The sequence below is a fragment of the Phaseolus vulgaris genome, chromosome 1 (assembly GCF_000499845.2).
Source record: "Phaseolus vulgaris cultivar G19833 chromosome 1, P. vulgaris v2.0, whole genome shotgun sequence".
Classification (NCBI taxonomy): domain Eukaryota; kingdom Viridiplantae; phylum Streptophyta; class Magnoliopsida; order Fabales; family Fabaceae; genus Phaseolus; species Phaseolus vulgaris.
Window position 1 is genome coordinate 10,250,128 of NC_023759.2, and position 23,559 is coordinate 10,273,686.

The 23,559-nt window shown below is 36.1% G+C and overlaps 1 protein-coding gene across 4 annotated transcripts; it reads right to left on the reverse strand.

The window, feature by feature from the left end:
- Positions 1-262: 262 nt before the first annotated feature.
- On the reverse strand, positions 263-23,212 carry LOC137813544 (uncharacterized). 4 transcript variants are annotated; one of them, XM_068615870.1, is made up of 13 exons: positions 22,824-23,212; positions 22,559-22,723; positions 19,725-19,823; positions 19,491-19,622; positions 19,328-19,396; positions 19,158-19,254; positions 18,893-18,995; positions 9,897-10,107; positions 3,976-4,089; positions 1,814-1,945; positions 1,004-1,084; positions 707-823; positions 263-479 (listed from the first exon to the last, which is right to left on the reverse strand). In XM_068615870.1, the coding sequence occupies exons 1-13, from the start codon at positions 22,920-22,922 to the stop codon at positions 396-398; spliced, it is 1,503 nt and encodes a 500-aa protein (XP_068471971.1). In that variant the 5' UTR covers positions 22,923-23,212; the 3' UTR covers positions 263-395. The 4 variants fall into 4 exon arrangements, with proteins under 4 accessions (XP_068471971.1, XP_068471973.1, XP_068471972.1 ...); XM_068615872.1 differs by having other exon boundaries at positions 22,564-22,723; positions 22,824-23,139; XM_068615871.1 differs by having other exon boundaries at positions 19,725-19,803; positions 22,824-23,005.
- Between the last annotated feature and the right edge of the window lie 347 nt (positions 23,213-23,559).

The following is a 23,559-nucleotide window of genomic DNA, read 5'->3' on the forward strand; positions in this document are numbered from 1 at the left end:
TTTTCTAGGTTTGAAAATACATTTCAAACACTAGAATTTGGAATACAAAATCGTATTCGTTTTAGAGTTTGAAATGTATTTTTGAATCCAACAAACTCACTCCGAACTCTAAAATTTGAAATACAATTTTGTATTCCAAATTTTAGAATTTGGAGTGTATGGATCCGAAAAAAAAGGAAGAGATGTGTCAATAAAAAAGATGAAAAAGGACAAAATTGTCATTTCACTTGGTGTGTAGGAGGAAAGCATGAAAGCATGGAGATACTGGAAGAAATTGCCAGGAATTGATTGAAAATTTTGGAAAGCATGGCCTTGTTAGCTTTTATTATCTCAGGCTCAACTTTCTCCACCCATATAATAACTATAATATATTGTACATTTAATAACAAATTGTATTAAGTAGATGAGGTCTCGTGCTTTGAAAGTTGCACTTGCCGACGACCCAAAGTGTATGCTGTGACTATCCACAACAAACAAACCTACAGAACGGAAAAAAACACGTTAGTCTTGCCCATATAAAAAGCAAAAAAAAAAGAGGACAAAATATGTACAGAGTATTGATAACTATTTGAGATAATAGGTAGACGATTATATGAAACAGGGTATGGAAATAATCGGTATACTTTTCTATTTTTTATTTTTAGGATTCTTAAAAAAATGAGAGGAATATTTTATGAATAGGGACAGTATGCAGGTTTGAACATACAGGCAGGCCATAAAGGGAAACTGTTGATGGATTCCCGTTGAAAGTACCAAAAAGCATTTTGTACATTCCAGCTGCTGCAGCATCTCCAAGTCTTTGAACCAGGACATCTATGCATACCTGCCACATAAATTTGGCCATTGTCATGTGAGATCATTTCATGCATCATCTAGAAATGTCCAAGAAATATATATATATATAGGATGTATAATAATGTTACAGCAGTGAAGCCATTGGCTCTCTAAATTGAAATAGCAGAAAATGGTTATTGGAGGAAGAAAGGAAACAAGATGGTCGTACTTTAGCTTTATACTTCTCATCCTCTGAAACAACTGTAAATAAAAGTTCTCTACCTGGCCTTGTCACAACATATGTAACAACCTGCAATGTTGTGACACGTGATTAAGAATCCACAAAAGTGTGCAACAATTAATTTAATCAACAGTTTACTATTTTATATCGTGAGTTGCAGGTCACGGTCATGAATTTCTCCAAAAGATGAATGTAGTATGGAGTATATTGTTGAAAGGTAAGAAGTGCATATGCTGAAACACTTGTGTTTTAACTACACAACGAACTCATTATTTCTATAATGAATGTAAGAAATACAGAAACACAAATTCCTAAATAATTACTTTTTTTAATTACAGGAACATACCATTTATCCACCGGTCAAGAAAAGCACTGTAGCAAATGGCAGATTAATTAATTTCAGGACTGGCACAGTGCTCCCTGACTCTGTTGCCAAGATGACGATTATCGATAGGAACATTAACAGACAGCTTAAAGCAAGGACTCAATCATATGCATTACTAATGGGAATGTCTCTAGGCAGGACTTTTCTAAAGTGACAATAATATACCTCTATATTTGGTCCTCATAGCAAATAGGAATGGAGGTAATATGCAATGTATCATGATTATCACACACGGAGTCCTTGATTGACTATCATGCACTCTAATTTGTGTTTAAACTAGACAAACAATATTTTATGTCATACAATGAACCTACACATATACTTAATTCACTTGACACATTTCTAACACGATATAATGTTAATTATTGAATTCTATTAAAGGAACCAATATTTTTGAAGTCATAGAGAATAACCTTTCTCAATGTCTCACAGGTGGCAACCACCACCCAATTTGGCCAGACAGCCAGAGTAACTAAATTTAAGAAGCCAACAAACGGTGTTGAGCATATAGCTATAGTCACCCCAGCAACAGTAAGAATGCGTCCCTGCACTAGTAAAAAAATATTTACATAGTTAACGTTAGTAACATGACTCATTAATACAAAAATCAAAGAATAAAAATCATGACGGACCTTTTTCATCATTATTGTCAATAATATTACCTTACCTCTTCAAAATGGTTACTTCAACTAATGTAGCAAAGGAAATAATAAGGTCATAAAAAACTATTCTCCTATTATTCATTGTTTATGCAAGTATAGAGATGGAAAAACAGACGGTCCGAACAAGCCCAACAGGTAAGTAGAAAAAAATGTGATGGACCAACCCAGCTCATGATGTTATGCCTAGTCTGACCCCTATGTCTAGACCATTTTGGTGTGCTGCTCCTTCGTTCATATAAAACAGCAAATACTGAGCACAACTTCCCACAAGAAAATGTTGGAGACCAACATGTTTATGGGCCAAAAGAGCCATTGGTCCATGAGGGGCATGAGACACCTAAGGATGGAGGGTGTATGTACATAAAGGGAAGAACAGAAATCCTAAAGCTGAGGTGGCATGAGTAGCAGAGAGGTTGTTAATGAGATTTTTTTTTTATTATTTAGACTGACAAGGAAGAGGGGGATAGGCATTGGTCTGTAACAGAAAAATTGTAGAAACCTCTGTCTCTTTTAACATTTTCATATAGGTAATTAGAGATAATGACCAGTGAACTTTTTCTAAACTTGCTTCACTGAATCTGTCATAACCTCATTGCTTGTATTGGTAGTTCCAGTTTTCTCCAAACAATTTATTGTGGAAATGGATGATTCTGGCATTGTGCTAGGAACTATGCTATTACAGAAGAAACAACCTATTACTTTTTGGAGCAAAGTGTTATAGACAGGAGGCCATTGAAATCAGTGTTCGAAAAAGAGCTTATGGAGATAGTATTGGTAGTTCAATAATGGCAACATTATCTTATGCGAGGGTGACTCAACATATGTATAGATCAGCGTAGTTTGAAATTCCATAATGTGCCTAAATTATTAAACGGTCAATTTAAATGGGCTAGTAAACTTATCAACTATACTCTTCATGCATTTCCTCCATCTATCCCTAAGAGACCCAGGGAAAATTTTAGAAGAAAAAGCTTGGCATACCAACAAAGACTCACTAACCAAACATGCCGATAACCACCAGCTCAAGAAAACTCAATGGCCAATATAACCCCCATAAACTCAGCATATAACGATAGTCATTGTACAATGGTTTGAATTTTGAAGTTGCCAGAGATAAAAAGGGGAAAAATGAGAGGGTGTGGAAATTTTATTATAGAAGGAAATTTTAAAAATTAATTAGCTGTTAGCTGTTAACAGCTGTTGCAGGATGGGGGCTGAGACTTTGTTTTATGAAGTTTTATATTCTTTTCTTATGTGGTAGATGAGGAGTGAGGATAGTAGTTTTGTGACAGGAAATGCCCTGTGTGAAAGGAAGCATTTTCCTTTATAAACCTGTCTTGAGGGACTGCCCCTACAATTTCTCTTGTGCGTTTTACCTTCTTTGTGAAGACTCTTACTGTCAGGGTTTTTCCCCTACAGCAATTTGTGATACCTAAGCTGGATCTCCTGGTGGTAGGTTGACCCCTATACAATGTGTTCTTATTAGAGGGCCAACTCTATCTCATGGAAAAGCAAAAAGCATATCATAGTTGCTAGATCAAGTACTAAACCGGAATATTGAATTATGTCTCTTACGTTTGAACTTAGTGTTTGAAAAATTTCTTCAAGAATGGCTCCAATGAGAACTCATGTCATTTCATCACAGAAAATATGAATCTAGCTTTTGCGAACTTCAATGATCAACTGACTTATCTCCCCTCACGAATGTCTTTCTGAACTCTAAGAATTAGCTATGTATAAAGTTGGGTGCTTGCTTGTGCTATGATGAGGGTAATTTAAGAAAACAAACTCGGAAATCTGTACTTAATCTACTAGCATTGTCAAATTTTATTTTTAGGAACAGGTTTGAACTCAACTTTGAAAGAAAGATGAATATATTCCATGTGGATAAAGTTATTTGGGGAAGAGCTTACCGTCAAGGACAGCTGTCCACCAAGAATAAAAACAGCAATAAAGCTATTTATCTGCGCAAACAACCTTCTTCTTCCTAGAGAGCTGGTAACTGTGGTGGCAATCACACTCACTTTCTGCAATAACAGAAATTTTTACAGACCTATGGGTGCTTGAAAATCCAACTTAAATCAAACAGAAATAAATATAGCTAAGGAAATTAATCATCAAAAATACATATTGTGTTCAAACAGTATTAATTAAATTGTCCGTATGGGTCGCACATATGTATTTCATTAATGGCTTGCTTGCAATAAATTAAAGGGGTTGTTATAATTATAAAAATAAGTGGCAGATTCTATACAATCAAGAATATCTACATTATCTAAGCATTATTAGAAACATTTTTATTTATTTCAATATCACATCTTTATTATTAGAGGATGTCAAATCTCCACTGATTTTTCTCTCTCGGTGTAAATGAAGCATCTGTATTGTCTCAAAAGCACATGATTTCAGTTCAATGTCTCTCTTTCGTATAGTTTAACTTAACATGGAATCTGAAGCCTTCTTCAAAACCATGTTGGTCTAGTACACCCATTGCTTATCTTGGAAGGCTTCATGTTGCCTTCCATGATTTCGTGAAGCTCCTTCCACCATCTAAAGATATGAAAAAGGAACTTGAGAACTGCAATATGTTTTTTATTACCTTGGGATTGTTTGCTACCCATGATCAAATTTTGAAATCATTAGTAAACCCTTCTATGACTTATGTATCATACGTGCTATATATTCCTAGAAAATAAATACAAAGACAAACACTTCGTCCAAAAGGGAAAACATTGTCTTTGTATGTACAGGTCATTCTAAAAATCAACCAAAATGTGAACATTGCTACCTCATTGAACATACCATTGATAAGTGTTGGCAGCAGCATGGGAAACCCCCTCGTTCACCCAATATTGCCTAGGCATCTACTCTTGAATCACTATTGCTCCTACATTACTGGTTGATGTATCTCCATTATCATATGCATACTTTCTCAAGTGGTGTGCAGCTCACTAATCCACAAGTGGTGTGCAGCTCACTAATCCACAAGGAACATTGTTCGATGGCACAAACTAGTAATTTATCTGCTTTTCTTTCTCAATCTCCTTCCATTAGTCCTTGACTCTAGTGCAACTGATCAAATCAAATATCTGGCAATCATTCTCTTTTCTCCTCCTTTACTAAGGTTGCCAATTTGTCTTTTATAACTATTGTTAATGGTTCACAAACACAAATTTGTGACACTGGTACAACCCAATCCCTTCCATCCATTATCGTTGACTCCATTCTTTATGTCAACAACCCTTTTAATTTACTGCTTATCACCCCAATTGACACAATCCCAATTATTATTTCACTTTCACTCAAATAATATTACGAGTTTACTAACGAGTTGACTCGCCAGACAATTCCCGACTCGTAAACTCGAACGAGTTCAAGGGTGAACCCGCGAGTTTGATAACCTTGATCTCAACCCTTTTATACCTGTCATTCATCTATTTCTTTTGTTTGCATTTCAAAATCTATAGGTGATGCCTTGGCTCATCCTGGTTGGCGTCAGGCCATGCTTGATGAAATGAATGCGCTTCAGAATAATAAAACTTGGGAACTTGTTCCTTTACCATCTGGGAAATCTTTTGTTGGTTTCAGGTGGATTTTTGCTATCAAAGTTGGTCCTGATGGTACTATTGATCATTTCAAAGCTCGTCTTGTGACTAAGGGTTATACCCAAATTTTTGGTTTAGACTATGATGATACTTTTTCTCCAGTGGCTAAGATGGCTTCTGTTCGCTTGTTCATAGTCATGCCTGCTCTTCAACAATGGTCTCTTTATCAACCGGATGTCAAAAATGCCTTTCTTAATGGGGATTTCCAAGAAGAAATTTATATGGAGCAACCTCCCGTTTTTGTTGCTCAGGGGAGTCTTCTAGATTGGTATGTCGTCTTCGCAAATCCTTATATGGCCTCAAGCAGGGCTTGGTTTGGAAAATTTAGCAATGTTGTTCAACAGTTTGGTATGACCCCCAGTGAAGCAGATCATTCAGTTTTGTATCGTCACTCGAGTGTAGGGTGTATCTATCTTATAGTATATGTTGATGACATTGTTCTTACAGGCAGTGATCACCATGGCATCTCACAAGTAAAACAACACCTTTGTCAACATTTTCAGACCAAAGATCTTAGCAAACTTAGATATTTCTTGGGGATTGAGGTAGCACAATGCAATACTGGTATTGTTATCTCTCAAAGAAAATATGCATTGGATATTTTGGAGGAAATTGGGTTGATAAATTCGAAATTTGTTGATACTCTCGTGTATCCCAATGTCAAACTTTTACCCAATCAGGGGGAGCCTCTTTCAGATCCTGAGAAGTACAGAAGATTAGTTGGAAAATTGAACCATCTCACTGTTACTCGTTCTGATATTTCCTTTGCAATCAGTGTGGTGCGTTAATTTCTTAATTCTCCATGTGAAGATCATTGGAATGCAATCATTCGTATACTGAAGTACATTAAAAACTCTCCTTGAAAAGGTTTGTTATATGATCATAATAACCATACTAAAGTAGTTTGTTATTCAGATGCTAATTGGGCAGGATCTCCATTTGATAGAAGATCAACTTCGGGTTATTGTGTCTCCATTGGTGATAACTTGATCTCTTGGAAGAGCAAGAAACAAAGTGTTGTGGTGAGATCTAGTGCAGAAACAGATTATAGAGCTATGGCCTCGGCTACTTGTGAACTTATTTGGCTTAAACAGTTACTAAACGAATTGCAATTTGGAGAGGTCACTCAAGTGACACTTATATGTGATAATCAGGTTGCTCTTCATATTAGCTTAAATCTATTTTTTCATGAAAGGACCAAACATATTGAGATTGATTGTCATTTCATTCGAGAAAAGATTATATCGAGAGATATCAAGACTGAGTTTGTTAATTCAAATAATCAATTAGCAGATATTTTTACTAAACCCTTACGAGGGCCCAGGATTAATTACATTTGTAACAAGTTGGGTACATATGATCTATATGCACCAACTTGAGGGGGAGTGTTAGATATTATTATTAGATATTATGAGATATTATGAGATATTATAGATATTGTTAGATATTTCATATTTATGTAATCAGGACATATGTGCTTGTATGCAAGGGAGTCAAAAGGAATGTTAAGGACATGATAGAGGATTCTGTTTTGATGAGTCTTATAACAGACCAATAGAGGCAGGGTGTATGCTGGTTCAGGGTTCTGTGTAAGTCGAAATTGTAAACTCCGACCAATCTAAGTGCGAGATGGACCCTGGCAAGTAGGAAGTTGGTTTCTGATAAAAGTGAGCTTAAAAGGAGCAAACAGGGGGAAGCCAAAGTCCAAAAAAGAGCGAATGGAAGATGCTGCATTGAAGTGACAAGTGCTACAATCGTGCCACTGCAAGCTGGGTAGAAGGAATGTCAATGAGGTGGTGGAGAAAACCAATATTTTGGTGTCTTTTGATGGTTTTGTAGCTGCAGTTTGCAGTGCTTATAGCATTTCAATACGAGTACGGTGCTAGATGGAATAGGATGTCTAGCTTATGCAGCAAACATTATCTATCTATTGCTTCTGGGGTGTTTGTTCATCTCTTTATTCTTGGAGATTCTTAATGTGGTTTGGTTTATGTAAAAGGGTTGGGATACCCCTTTTGTATCTCTCTTAATTTAATTTCATTCTTTGCTGATAAAAAAAAAATGTAATGGGCTTAGCCCATATGTTTCTTTTCCTATATAAACATAACCCTATGTGTTCAATATACACAAGGGATTCATCCTATTCTTTCTTTTCCTTTAATAAGATAGATGAGAGAAAAGAAATTTTGTTACCAAACATATGATCAAAGGCACTGGAGTCAAGAATCCAAGGTCCAAGGGCGAAGGACTAAGAAACAAAGGCTATGGGATTACCAGACTGAGCAACGCCAATGACAGGTTGTGTATCACATGGCTGCCTTGTATTGAAGATACTCATTATAGGCATCAATAAGAGTTTAAACCTTATCAGATGCTCCTAAAGAAACGACTTGAGCAATATTAGTGGTCTTGGGTTATTTTTGTGCCGTTGTACGACAGTTTGCCTCAATATGGTTATACCATTGACAATAGTTGCAACGAGGATGTTGACCATTATAGCCACCACAATTTCCACTCCATCTACAGTAGGAGTAAAAGGCAAATGAATTTGTTAAAAGTTTAGAAAACTCTCCAAACATGTAAGGAACAAAGAGGCGAAGTAATTGTTCACTAACGGTGTCATAAGATGGAACAACAATGCAGAATAATATTTGATTAAGGGCAAAGTCAAACTCAAGAGAAAATCCAACCACTGCAAGAACAACAAAAAACATTCCACGTTGTTTAGCATGTTTGTCTGCAACATTAGTGATAGGCATGAGGGCATCAAAATCAGCAATTAAGTGGTCGAGCTTACCAAGATAGGTTTGTATATCATGGTTTTCAAGCTTTATAGAAATAAGGTTGGAGACAACCTTGTAAACACGATGAACATCATTGGAATAAAGTCTCTTGGCTTTGTTCCAAACAACATAACAGGTAGTAAAAGCTTGATATTGGAGCTGCAATTTGCCATCAATGGAGAACCAGAGAACACTACACAAAGAGGCGTCAATTTGCTTCCATCGGGCTTCATCAGTGTTCGGAATATCTTTGGCTTGTTTGGTCATGTGGTTTTCACGACCTTGACCCAAGAACCACAACTACATAGCAACATCTCAAGAATTGTAGTCACTTGTTTCAGCCAGATTTTCACATGCAATCAGCATAACAGTGGTAAAATTCACTGCATACGCGATATTTGAGTGGGACTTGTCGAAACCCATGTGAAATAAACCAAAACAAGTGGGTTGTGCCAAAAAAAAGGGAAAAACGACAATATGTTACGAGTGTGTGAGGCGGCGAAACTGACCAACCAACGAAGCTTGGTGGTCACCGAAGGAGGGTAGTTCTAGTAGCACAATCACCAAAGGAAAAGAATGCTACTAGAACAAGTGGGTTATGCTGGAGAAAAGGGAAAAATGACAATATGTTACCAGTGCGGTCACCGAAGGAGGGTAGTTCTAGTAGCACAATCACCGAAGGAAAAGAGTGCTTTGTGATAAAATGAAAGGGCATGTAATGGTTACAGGTATTATTCACACGAGAGAAAATGGGGTCTTCTATGGGTTGCGGGTATTGTTCACCTAGAGGAAAAGAAAGGGATTGAAAAAACCCTAAAACTATTGTTACCATATAAGAAAGGGTTATCTGAATCTTGTGTCAAATGCAGACCACACGGTATGTATTTATACTAATTTACAAAATCAAATACAATAAATTCTTGCCTAATAATCAGGTATTAATGATCCAAATTTCCTAGAATCTATAACAAATCTAATAGATTTAATTGAGTGACATTGTTTTTTGAAACTTTATTAAAGGCTTAAATATGTTTTTAATCCTCCAATTAAATTTTAATGTTTTGGTCCACTGATTACATGAGCACCACTTCTTAGATTTGGCTTTACTTTGCTACGTCTTTCAGGAAATTTGACGAAAAGGAAATATGTTAGTAGAATTTCAGCAGCAATAGCGTTTTGTATATGTACAAGAGGAGTGTTAGCAACAACTCTCTAACACTCTATCATTGGTTAAAATTTATTAGAAACTACAAAATTATGAGTGAAACTCATTAAATAAGTAGGACTCAAACATAATTGGGATTTTCAATAAATCTCAATCAATAATAGTGTATCGATCGCATTACTCATTTATACAATTCCCCACATGTTCTAATCATTCATGTAAACTTGAAATGCAAATCACGAAAACTAAAGATTTTATAACAGGACACAAGATTACCTAACCTGGAAATAGAAGAGTGAAGATACAACTGCACTTAGCCAGATGAATAATGATACATGTAACAGGTAGGTTGATGACAATATAAGCCAGAGTCCTTCAAATATGGGCCAAATTGGAAGCTTCACTGAAGTAGATGACTTTGGAGAACCTCTTGGAGTATGTTCCATCTTTTGAATCTCCTCAGTCTTGTTTTCATCATTGGAAGCAGATTTTCTAGATTCAAAGTAAATAAATAAGTATGATTGTATCCCTCGTGATGCCATGCATTATATATACATTAAATTACCCATTTAACTCAGACAAATAGTTTAATGAGATGCACATGATTCCCTCATATTTATCAGAAGTGTGTTTGTTTTTTACATTTTTCCATCTATCTATCTTTCTATCCATGCTTTTCAGAATGATGTTTACTTTATATTTTTTATTTTCTACAAAACTAAAAATGGTAAATCATGGGACTTTAGGTATAGAGAGAGGAAAATGATAAAGTGGATTCAGAATTTGGATGAAGAACAAAAATATCTTATTGAGGAGCCCCTAATTCCAAACTAGTCACGATATGGGTACAACACCAATAAGAGGGATGAATGATTTGGATATTTGATAGATCCAAAAGCTCAACCAATTGTCCACTACAAAAACGTGAGAAGCTACTCTCCTTGCACTTATTTATATCCTCAAACAAGGTCACTAAACTACAGAATTCTTAGAGTGATAGCTACTAGTTTTGATCCTCTCATTATAGAGGTTATCACTCTCCTTTTGATAACTAACCGACTTGAGGGTCAGTTGGGTTTGTCAACATTTTAGAAAAAGAGAGCATACAATCTAAATACTCAAAATTTGATATTAACTTCATAGATTTCAAAAATTTTGAGAGAAAATTCCATAATTTGTCTTACTGATTTTAAAAAGTCTAGGGTTAAGCTCCATAATAGAAGTGTCAACACTATTTATAAAGTACTTGAATAATGAGAAAATAAAGAAATATAGAATAAATTACAATCATGCTAATTACAATTTCAACTCCTCTATTTGTAACAATCATTTCCTCATAAAAACGTAAATAAAAAATGAGGGAATGAATGTGAAGATTCTAAGGATATTTTTTCTCAATTACTGTAGAGATATTAGAATATTTTTAGCCTAATTATCCCATATTTACAACACTCTCCTTCAAGTTGGTAAATGAATATTGATCAGTCTCAACTTACCAACATGATCTAGGAATCCGAAGGAAGTCCTTTACATACACTTTGAGTAGGAGCATGAAATCCCTTAGTGAAGGAGTATGGGTCCTACCCTATTTTTTACTTCTCCAGACCCATACTTTTTGCCTAAAATATACAATACCCAAAGGTAGATTTTTTGTCAGTAACGAAACTTACATAGTCTGTATTAGTATATATCTTCAAGATCAAAGTATCTCCTTTCTTGAAAAGTAGCCCCTTTCCTCAACTTGACTTTTAATTCTAAACAAAATTTTCAACTACTTACATGTGCCTTTCTCTAGAATCATGCATAAATTTGCTTAGCACATGAACATAATTTTACTCACTTTAAAGCTTTAATCATAGATCTTTGGATGATAATCACGAATAAATCCATTGTTTTAATTGAGATTCCTCTAATTGAGTCTATTTTGGTCTTAATTGTTATTTGTGTTAATCTTGTGTTTTAGTCGCAATAGACGGTCTAATACTTCTCAGAGTAGACTAGATGATCTACTAGAGAGTCTGAAGGAAGTTTCTACTTTTGTGAGGGAGTTGAATATGCGAAAGTCCAAGTTGCTTCTATGAATCAAAAATAGAAAACGAAATTTGAGGAGAAGAATTAGATAATAAAATCTACAATATCTCAATTTTGTCTTTAATTAAACTCCTATTTAGTTTTCTAAACAATCTCTTGGACGCATGATTCAAGAGGTAAAAGATTAAAAACCTTATGAGTAATCACATGAAAACGAGTAAGGTAATGAATAAATTACTGGACGCATGTTTCATTAAGTAGATTTGATTGTCTTTGGCTGATGCATGTTTGGCCCACTCGCAGAGGTCGAAACTTCCTTCAGCCCGTCTAGCAGACGCTCTTATTAGACTGTCTAATCTACTTCTCACTCACCTTTTGGGATTGTTTATGGGTTTAATCCTTTAACCCCTCTTGTTTATTACCCATTCCTACTTCCAAAGAAATAATGTTAAGAGAAAGGAGTTGCAAGAGCTAAACTCATAAAAGATCTACATGTCAAAATCAAGAAAGAAATTGAAAAGAAAGTAGCAAAGAATGCTACAATAACAAACTAAGGAAAAAAGGAAGTCATTTTTCAACCTGGAGATTGGGTGTGGTTGCATTTGAGAAAGGATAGGTTACCTACTCAAAGGAAATTCAATCTTTAAGATAATAGAGATGGACCCTTTCAAATATAAGAGAAAATAAATGATAATGCATATAAATTGGATCTTCCATTCCAATGTCTAATTTGCTTGAGACCTTGGATGAAATCTTCCACACTCCCTATTAAAGGAAAAGAAAGAATAGGGTAAATCCCTTGTGTATATTGAACACATAGGGTTATGTTTATATAGGAAAAAGAAACATATGGGCTAAGCCCATTACATAAATATGAGATATCTAACAATATCTATAATATCTCATAATATCAAATAATATCTAATTATATCTAATAATATCTAACACTCCCCCTCAAGCTGGTGCATATAGATCATATGTACCCAGCTTGTTACAAATGTAATCAATCCTAGGTCCTCGTAAGGGTTTAGTAAAAATATCTGCTAATTGATTATTTGAATTAACAAACTCAGTCTTGATATCTCCTGATATAATCTTTTCTCGAATGAAATGACAATCAATCTCAATATGTTTTGTCCTTTCATGAAAAACTGGATTTGAGCTAATATGAAGAGCAGCCTGATTATCACATATCAGTGTCATTTGAGTAACCTCTCCAAATTGCAATTCTTTAAGTAACTGTTTAAGCCAAATAAGCTCACAAGTAGCCGAGGCCATAGCTCTATATTCTGCTTCTGCACTAGATCTTGCCACAACACTTTGTTTCTTGCTCTTCCAAGAGATCAAGTTATCACCAATGGAGACACAATAACCAGAAGTTGACCTTCTATCAGATGGAGATCCTGCCCAATCAGCATCTGAATAACAAACGACTTTAGTATGGTTATTATGACCATATAACAAACCTTTTCCAGGAGAGCCTTTAATGTACTTCACTATACGAATGACTGCATTCCAATGATCTTCACATGGAGAATTAAGAAATTGACTCACCACACTGACTGCAAAGGAAATATCAGGACGAGTAACAGTGAGATAGTTCAATCTTCCAACTAATCTCCTGTACTTCTCAGGATCTGAAAGAGGTTCCCCCTGATTGGGTAGAAGCTTGACGTTGGGATCCATGGGAGTATCAACAGATTTCGAATTCATCAACCCAGTTTCCTCCAAAATATCTAATGCGTATTTTCTTTGAGAGATAACAATACCAGTATTGGATTGTGCTACCTCAATCCCCAAGAAATATCTGAGTTTGCCAAGATCTTTGGTCTGAAAGTGTTGACAAAGGTGTTGTTTTACTTGTGAGATGCCATGGTGATCACTGCCTGTAAGAACAATGTCATCAACATATACTACAAGATAGATACACCCAGCACTCGAGTGACGATAAAAAACTGAATGATCGCCTTCACTGCGAGTCATACCAAATTGTTGAACAACATTGCTAAATTTTCCAAACCAAGCCCTAGGAGACTGCTTGAGGCCATATAAGGATTTGCGAAGACGACATACCAATCCAGAAGACTCCCCCTGAGCAACAAAACCGGGAGGTTGCTCCATATAAATTTCTTCCTGCAAATCCCCATTAAGAAAAGCATTTTTAACATCCAGTTGATAAAGAGGCCATTGTTGAAGAGCAGCCATAGCTATGAATAAGCGAACAGAGGCCATCTTTGCTACTGGAGAAAAAGTATCACCATAGTCTAAACCAAAAATTTGGGTATAACCCTTAGCCACAAGACGAGCTTTGAGACGATCAATAGTACCATCAGGACCAACTTTGATAGCAAAAATCCACCTGCAACCAACAACAGATTTCCTAGATGGTAAAGGAACAAGTTCCCAAGTTCCATTATTCTGAAGCGCATTCATTTCATCAAGCATGGCCTGACGCCAACCAGGATGGGCTAAGGCATCACCTACAGATTTTGGAATTGATACAGAAGAAATAGACGAAAGGCAGGTATAAAAGGGTTGAGATAGTCTATGGTAACTCAAAGCAGTATAATGTGGAGAGGGATTACGAGTAGAACGTATACCTTTACGGATAGCAATAGGAAGATCAGGTTCAACAGTCGGAGGTTCAACTATAGGAGCCGGAGGGGGATGAGGTGTTGGCACCAAAATAGAGTCTGCTGATGGACGATGAGACGGTTGACGACGACTATACACCTGAAGAGTTGGCGGCGGTGGTGAATTGTTAGATGCACTAGGCACAACAAGAGGAATATTAACTTGATTAGATGAAGAAATGGAAGGAGAAGGACAAGACTTAAAGTAAAGGGAAGATTCACTGAAGGTGACATCTGCTGAAATAAAATAACGGTTTAAAGATGGTGAGAAACATTTATATCCTTTTTGTGATCTAGTGAACCCTAAAAAGACACATTTGTGTGACTTAGGAGATAATTTATCAAGACCAGGACTAAAATTATGAACAAAACATGTGGACCCAAAAACTTTGGGAGGTAAAGAGTGGAGAGGGTCATGTGGAAATAAAATAGAATGAGGAATTTTGTTATCTAAAACTGAAGATGGCATGCGATTAATGAGATAACATGCACTAAGAACAGCATCACCCCAAAAACGCTGAGGAACATCACCATGGATTAAAATAGTACGAGTTGTTTCAACAAGATGTCTATTCTTGCGCTCAGCTACCCCATTTTGTTGAGGTGTATAAGCACATGAAGTTTGATGAAGAATACCATGAGAAGCCATAAAATTTTTAAAAGAATGAGAAAGATACTCACGTCCATTATCACTGCGCAAAATTCGGATGGAAATTCCAAATTGATTTTTAATTTCATTGTAAAATATTTGAAATATAGAAAACAACTCAGAACGGTTTTTCATTAAAAATACCCAAGTACATCTTGAATAATCATCAATAAAAGTAACAAAATACTGAAATCCTAAATTAGACTTAATACGACTTGGTCCCCAAATGTCAGAGTGAACTAAGGCAAAAGGAGATGAAGCACGTTGTGAGACACTACGAGGAAAAGAACTACGAATGTGTTTCCCTAACTGACACGACTCACACGATAAAGTAGACACATTAGACAAACTTGGAACAAGCTGTTGCATCTTGGCAAGACTAGGATGACCCAACCGAGCATGAATGAGAGATGGAGAATCCATAATTGCGCCAACATGTGCAGAGATCTGTAGTTGATAAAGTCCATGAGACTCACATCCGGTGCCAATCATCCGTCCCGAACTCCGGTCCTGTAAAGTAACAGAATCTTTGGTAAAAGAAATAACACAGTCAAGGGAACGAGTGAGACGACTAATGGATAATAAGTTAAATGGAGACCCAGGGACATAAAGAACATTATCAATAGATAAAGATGAAAAAAGATTAATAGTACCAACACCATGTGATGGTACCCTATATCCATTGGCCATGGTAACTGAAGGTAAATAACCCGTAGTAGATAAGGAAGAGAAAAAAGATTTATTACCAGTAATGTGATCAGTGGCACCTGAATCTAGAACCCAAGGGCCATGGGAAGTGGAGTGAGTGAGGCCAACAAAAGATGTACCTGAATGTGCAACAGAAGCCGTGGAACTAGGGTTCTGACGATCCTCATACCATTTAAGAAATTCATTGAAAATAGCAGGCTGGCTTGGGGTATCAATTGAAGTATGGTCCATGGTAGAAGGTTGCACAGGGGCAATTTGAGCAACCGCAACAGATCTAGGAGGACGACCATGTAAGGCATAACATCTGTCAATTTTGTGGCCAAGTTTGCCACAATGGTCACACTTGTGACGCCCTTTGCCCGGCTTGTGAGGGCGAGTACGATCATTATGCTGAGATACTAAAGCAGAAGAGTCATCAACATGAGACGTTATATCAGCGGTGTGTTTACCTGGCACGCGCAAAAGGGTAGAACAAGTGGAAGTAAAATTGGGCACAATAGGAGATCCCAAAATTTGATCACGAACGTGAGAATAATCATCAGGAAGACCATGTAAACCCAATAACATGAAGAACTTGGATCTTTGTTCTAGTTCTTGAGAAGGAGTAGAAGCAGGAGGTAATAACTCATTAAAATCATGAAGAAGAGCATGAATTTTACCTAGATATTCTGCCATTGTACCATCAAGACGTTTGGGAGCAACAATTGTGAGAAGATTTTGACACACACCATAAAGACATTGAGTATCATTGGTGTATAATAATTTTGCTTGTTCCCAAACTTCTGAACATGTTTCATAGGTACGAAAAATTTGTTTTAAAGATGAGTGAATGGTCGATTTGATAACAATGCATAATTGAGCATCAATTTTCGACCAACGAACAACCTCATTTTCAGCAAGAGTAGGATGAGTAAGATGATCAACATAACCTTGACTCTTAAGCCATAATTTAATATCTGATGCCCAAGTGTCATAATTGGTTCCATCCAATTTGTCAATGGAAAGATGAACATTGACGTAATTAGTATAAATAGATGAATCCGGCATAATGACTAAAGAAGAAGCCATAGTGGCAGCGGAAGCAGAAGAAGCCATAAAAGATAAGGACAAATCCAGTCACCGGTTAATTGGCGGGAGCAACAAAGATGAAGGCTCCGACAGCGATTCCGGCGAGATTCCGGCGAAGGTCCGGCGAAGGTCCGGCGGAGGTCCGGCGGAGGTCCGGCGGAGGTCCGGCGGAGGTCCGGCGAAGGTCCGGCGAGACAGTGGGGGTGGTGGCTGGAAAATTCCAGTGAATAGTGGATTCACCAATAAAAATTGAACCCTAAACCCTAAACTCTAACTTTATGCTCTGATACCATATTAAAGGAAAAGAAAGAATAGGGTAAATCCCTTGTGTATATTGAACACATAGGGTTATGTTTATATAGGAAAAAGAAACATATGGGCTAAGCCCATTACATAAATATGAGATATCTAACAATATCTATAATATCTCATAATATCAAATAATATCTAATTATATCTAATAATATCTAACACTCCCAATCTATCTTATTACAACCAATCTCTCAACGAGTTTTGCCCACTACCTCCGGATCTCCTTAACAGTGATGTTGCAAGATCCTCCCGTGAAGGGTTCTTCCGTCTATCACCAGAATTTGAACCAATGGCTAGTGTTTCCTCCCATGCTAGTAAAGGCTAGGCATAACTTTTCCGACATTCAGACATTTTGTACTTCAAAGAATTTTTCTACCCTTGCCATCATCCCACTGGATCACCCCCTTCAAATGTAGGCAACTCCACCCCTTTTATGCAAGGGCAAAGTGGTTCTTCCTCGCCCTTATTAGATTTGTTACTAACAATGTCTTGTTTCCTTTTCTCATCACCATTGACCGAGTATTCTCCTACATACGACAATTTCTGCCCTTTCTTCATTTCAAGAAGAAGATTCCTTTATTTGTCATGTCTTACATTACATGCATTCTTTCACAAAACTCATGTTTGTTTTCATGTTTGCAATCACCTTCCTTTGTTCGCTGGCCCATTTCTCCAAAGCACTCACTTTGCTTTCCATTATTCCAATCATAAATATGGCATTTCAGACAAAAATATTTAGGAATCAACACTATTTTCAGAGAAAAACAATGAAAAGAAAATCAAAACTTCTTTATTTCACTAACCATACAAAAGATGCCAGAAAGGAGCACTCTCCTTTCCACTAGATTATTCCAGTTACAAGTCTCTCGAGTCTCCCAAAACTCCTCCACTTTCCCCTTTTAAGCTTCATATTAAAGGGCTCCTTCCTGCTAACTAACTTTGAGCTGTAAAAACTACCTTACAACAGTATTCTTAGTTTTTCTTTTTAGACCTCCTTCTACAATGAACCTGCAATCCTGTCTATTATCAACCTTTCGTGCTTCCTCATGCCTAACAGATTAGGACTCAAGGCTGTTACTAGCATTAACTATCTAACTAACAGATAAAGTAACACATTATTAGAAAGATAAGGGGATTGTATGAGTTAGTTAGGAGAGGGTTGTGATTTACAAATGCAAAAGCGAAGTAGAACTCCCAAATGTCCACATGTGAAACAGAAATTCTCTGCTACAACCTACGATCATTACTTTGTTTTTTCCTATATTCAGATTCATTTCTATTAGCACGGCATCTTAAATTACCTAAGAGAAAGCTACTGTTCATTTGCACGTAAAAAATTGAAAAGTAGGCAAGAGGCCAGAACATGTATCCACTTCTTCCACAGATTTAATATAAATACTGATAACTAATATATTGTGTCAGCAAAGAATCCCTCTGCAGGAAGAATCAAATAAAAGCACCCCTTGTAATACATACACAAGTAAAACAAGAAGCAACTCCTTTCTGCATGGATATTAACTGCTTTGAATTAAAAATAAAGGGATAATATGCAGAAATATACAGAGAAGTTGTCTTCCAATATTATGTTAATGTTGCAGATCATTGGTTCTCTCCAAGACACCAGAACTTGGCCACCAAAATATGCCACCAATGAACGAATCAGAAATATTGTGATTGACAAATACAATCAGACTATACTGTTCACAGACCTGTAACCAGATTTAAGGGACTGATCCAAAACAAATTTCTAGTTTTAGATGCTCTGTATATTTAAAGGTTAATACATTCCTACAGAATTAAAATGGTATATGCCATCCAAAACTTATAAGGTTTCACTCATATATATAACTACAAAGAAAAGAATACGTAGAATGACCTAATGGGAGACAATTTTTCTTCTGCATGAGATGTACCACAATTTATCCCTCTTGATGTCTGTGCTGCAAGTTCCATCAATAATGCAGCAAACAAAAGCAAGACTGCAAAAGATATGATTGTACTTTATGAGAAGCAAACAAAAGCAAGACTGCAAGTTCCATCAATAATGCAGTAAACAAAAGCAAGACTGCTAAAAATATGATTGTACTTTATGACAATAAAACTTCATGAGAAAAGACTGTTGAGGGCAAATGCAAACTTACATGGGCCAACAAAAGCCATCCCAATGGCAAACAACGACCCAAAAAGTTGTCCAAGGGTAGCACCAGCACCAATAAACCCGAATAATCTTGCACCTGACTGAATCCAGAGTATGTTAAGTAGGCCCTAAATAATCCAGACATAAACAAAATTGATATAGGGGCAAACAAACCTCACTGTCCATCACATCAATTACCCTTGCCCAAGTTGAAGAAATTGTAATTAGATTAAGCAAAGCAACCTACACAAAATAATATAAACTAGTGTGCAAAAATGTCATTTGAAACAATTAGACATTAAATTCTATATATGGAAAATAAAATCATCAACCATACCCAAAGAAACAATCCTATCCGAACAGAGATATAGAACCATCCATGGTTATCCCAGCCAAATGAAGATGCAAGACTGCCTTGGTCACTAATTTTCCTTTCTTCCTTTAAGGGATTGATCAAGGGCATGGATCCCTAGCAACATAAACCCAATTTAAGACAATCAAAAGCAAATATTCTGAATTTAACAAGTAATATAGACTGCAGCAAACAACTTCAAGTTATGCTATTTCTTACAGTTAAATTGGACTTTGAATATCCAGCTGATGAGGAGTGCCATAGAAAAAAGAACAAAATGAGGGATACACTAAAGAACCTGTGTATCAAAAATAAAGCCTGGAATTTCAAGAAGCACCATTACAGATTATATTAATGGGAACATAAAATAATAATAACTGTCTATCATCATAAAAATTCAATTCCCATAACCAGAAAAACTAAATATGAATGCATGTCACCATATTATTATCTTATTTAGTAGAACTAGAACTTGTAATAACGATTAAAAAATCAGTTCATCTTATTACATCCAATATATTCTGTGATTTTAAGAGGCAATTACAGACAGTGCCACATGATAAAAAATATACCACACCCAATGCTCTTGCAAGCCAAGATTGTTAATGGCAGATATTACTTTGTCAAGCCAATATTTAAAAGGACAAAATAAATTATTAAAAATAATCAAATGGAAATAAATGGATCGTGTGTTTTAATGCAGTGTTGGAAAGGTTTCTTAATTGTGGCAACCCATTTCTGCCTTAATTGTGGCCTACGGAGTTTATTACCAATTTCTCATAAAGGGCTACCTACAAAGGGACTAATCAGAAAGGCTATATCCAGTGTATGTACTTTGTCTTGTAGATGGTGAAAAAAAGCAGATATCTGCTATATTTATGAAGCAATGGAGAAGACCAAGGAAACAATTATAAAGTTTTCACTAACAATGAAAGTATATACAAGGATGCATTTACAATCATTGATAATAGATGGACTCGCCAACTTCATTGCCTATTGCATGTGGCTAGTCACTTTGAACCCGAAGTTCTTTTATTCCAACCCAAAAGGAATATAATTTGAAGGATACCAATGGGTTACATGCTCGCATCAAGAGGTTGGTACCAACTAAAGATGTGCAAGAAAAAAAATTAATGGAGTTAGCCCTTTATAAAAGTGGAACTGGACTCTTTGGTGATGACTTTTCCAAAACATCAAGGAAGACCACAACTCCTGGTGAGACACTTAAACAGCTCCTAAGTGTTCTAAATTGCTAAATTATAATGTTTAAATTTCAAGTTACTTTCTTTGTTTTCATAACTCAATGGTGGAAAAAGTATGGTCACTCAACTCCAAACTTGCAAAAGCTAGCAATCAAGATTTTAAACTTGACATATAGCTCATTAGAATGTGAACGCGATCAGAGTGTATTTGAGATGGCTTATTTCATTATTATTCTTTTGTAGAAAGTAGGAAGAAACTAATTAAAATTTTACTTATTAATAATATAGATTCACTCAAAAAAGAGAAACAAACTTGACCATAAAAAATTGCACAATTTGGTTTACCTAATGGCTAACCAACAACTTAAAGATACAATATTAGGGATGAAATATATCTCATTGCACTCAATAACATTGATGAGTGCAATGAGTGGTTAGTGGGACAAGTGGATGATAATAATAATGAAGATGGGGAAATGAGGTGTTGGTGGGTTCTTTCAAGGGGAGGTACTCCAAGGAGATTCGAAAGATACGAGTTATGAACAAACTCATATAAGAGACCATGACATCACTTTCGAGTTATGAACAAACTCATATAAGAGACCATGACATCACTTTCAACCCAAAACCTTAAGACAATAAATTTGTGGGTCTTTTCTCCTTGTATGTTGCTCTTCTTGCCTATTTTTAGCCAAATGTCAGACTCCAACTCACACTTGACTCCAACAATCTCCTCCTCAAGTATGAGTTTCTTCCACATTGGAAAATTTCCCCTTAAGCGAAAGCATTCTTCACCCAATCAAAGTCCCTCACAACCAATTGATATTCCAATACGAGATTCTTCTTCACCAGATAATGATATAGTGAAGGTCATGTCTAATCCTTTGCTTTGATTTTATTGTTATTTGATTTTCAAGACTTGCTATTATTATTAATTACATGGTTGTCTTTATCTATCTATCTATATATATATGTGTGTGTGTGTGTGTGTATATATATATATATATATATGTATGTATATAAATATGTGTGTGTGTGTATATACATATATGTATATATATGTGTGTGTGTATATATATATATATGTATCCGATATGGATACACTTTATACTACGCACATGAATGAAAGAAGATAAAGAATATTGACCCTCGACAAACCTTCTTATTTTCTTCTTATTAGATGGAATATCTCCGACTGGAAAGGCGCCTTCTTCTACCGTATCACTCATAGACTAAAGATAAGACCTAAGTAGTGCTTCCAAAGCTTGGGATTACCTCAACCACACAAGCCAATTTTAGGTGGTTGAGTTAGACTCCAAGCTCAAATTCTAAGATCCAACAGCTCACAGTCAGTCCTTTTAGATAAGATACATGTTATTAACATTTGAAAATAGGTTACTTGTTCATTGCCCTCGGCATCAAAGTTCAGGACTCAGGTTGCTTGTCCAATGCACTATCAAAGGTGCAGCCTTTATCGTTCTTGCTGACTATGTTCGGCAAAGCCATCCATATTCCGGTTCTACTAGTTCACCTCTTGATTTCCCTACAAGTTCTTTTGATTGTATTTGCCTGAATGGTTAACAGTGTCTACCGTGGGTCTATGTTTATTGCTATATCGTGTGGAACAGTTACTCGTTGGTAGATGATTGTGTTGTACTACAATGGATTAGTTGACTGCTGTGTTTTGGCACAATAACTCAACCTTATGAACTTATGATTTAGTCATTTATGTATGATTTTAACATGTACTACCATCATATTTTGTGTTCTGATTTATTTTAGTATGAAGATGCAGAATGGGCATTATCATACTAGAATGCGCAATAATGAACTCTTAACAATATAATTTACCTTGCCTTTGGAAAGGTTAGGCAGAGAGAATATGAGAGAAGAAAAGGGCGCAGCAACGAGGGTGAGCACCAGGGACCCCACGAATAGACCCGGCAGATTTGATAACCCCAATGAGATGGCACCCTCGTCCCGCAACGGAAGAACCACGAAATACGCACTCAAAACCTTCAATCAATGCCACAAAAAAGTGATAACCAGTTAAAGAAAAAGAAACTGAAGGGGAAGGGAAACATGCTCAGTGGTTGCCTTGAGCAGAGAAACTCACGAAAAAAAAGCAGAAGAAGGAATGGAGCAGAGCAGAGGTCTCGTGCGGGTGAACCGTAACGAAGACGGAGACGACCGCATCAAACGTGGACCTTCCCATCGCATTAGCGTTTCGAGTTTTGGAGCAAATGGATGGAGATTCGAGAAAGACCAAGCATTGCTTGCAAACCTCAGGTCAAAGTCTTGAATCTGATTACACGTGGCAAAATATAATGAGGAGAGAGAAGGAGGAGTCTTGAAAAACTGTTCTATAATATTTTCTATACACTACTTGGCTAGGGTCGTTACGAATTAAACCACGGAGGCGGTGGATTTTCAAAACGTTTGGTTGTTTGGCATAAAATAAATAGTAAAGGTGGTGGCTAGGTGCTCAAGTTGTTCATATGGTTTATGATAGTCATGATAAGCATTAGATTTATGATGAATTATTTGGGTACTTTTCTAGATTTCGAGATATTTGGAATCTCGAATATATTTCTATTTTGATGAAATTAAATTTAAATTTAAACACTCTTCTTGGATCGGTTGAATATTAAATTTAGAATTTCTATTACCGAATATCAACAAATATTAAAAATATAATATTTGTAGGTACCAAATCACGTGTAAATATGAGTATTTCGAAATTACTTGAAAATTATCTTTTGTTGCAACAGAAAATTGACCCAATATTTGATAATTGAGTAATTAGTTCAATAATTAGTAATACTTTATTGGATATTTTGTTAGGTTCAAAA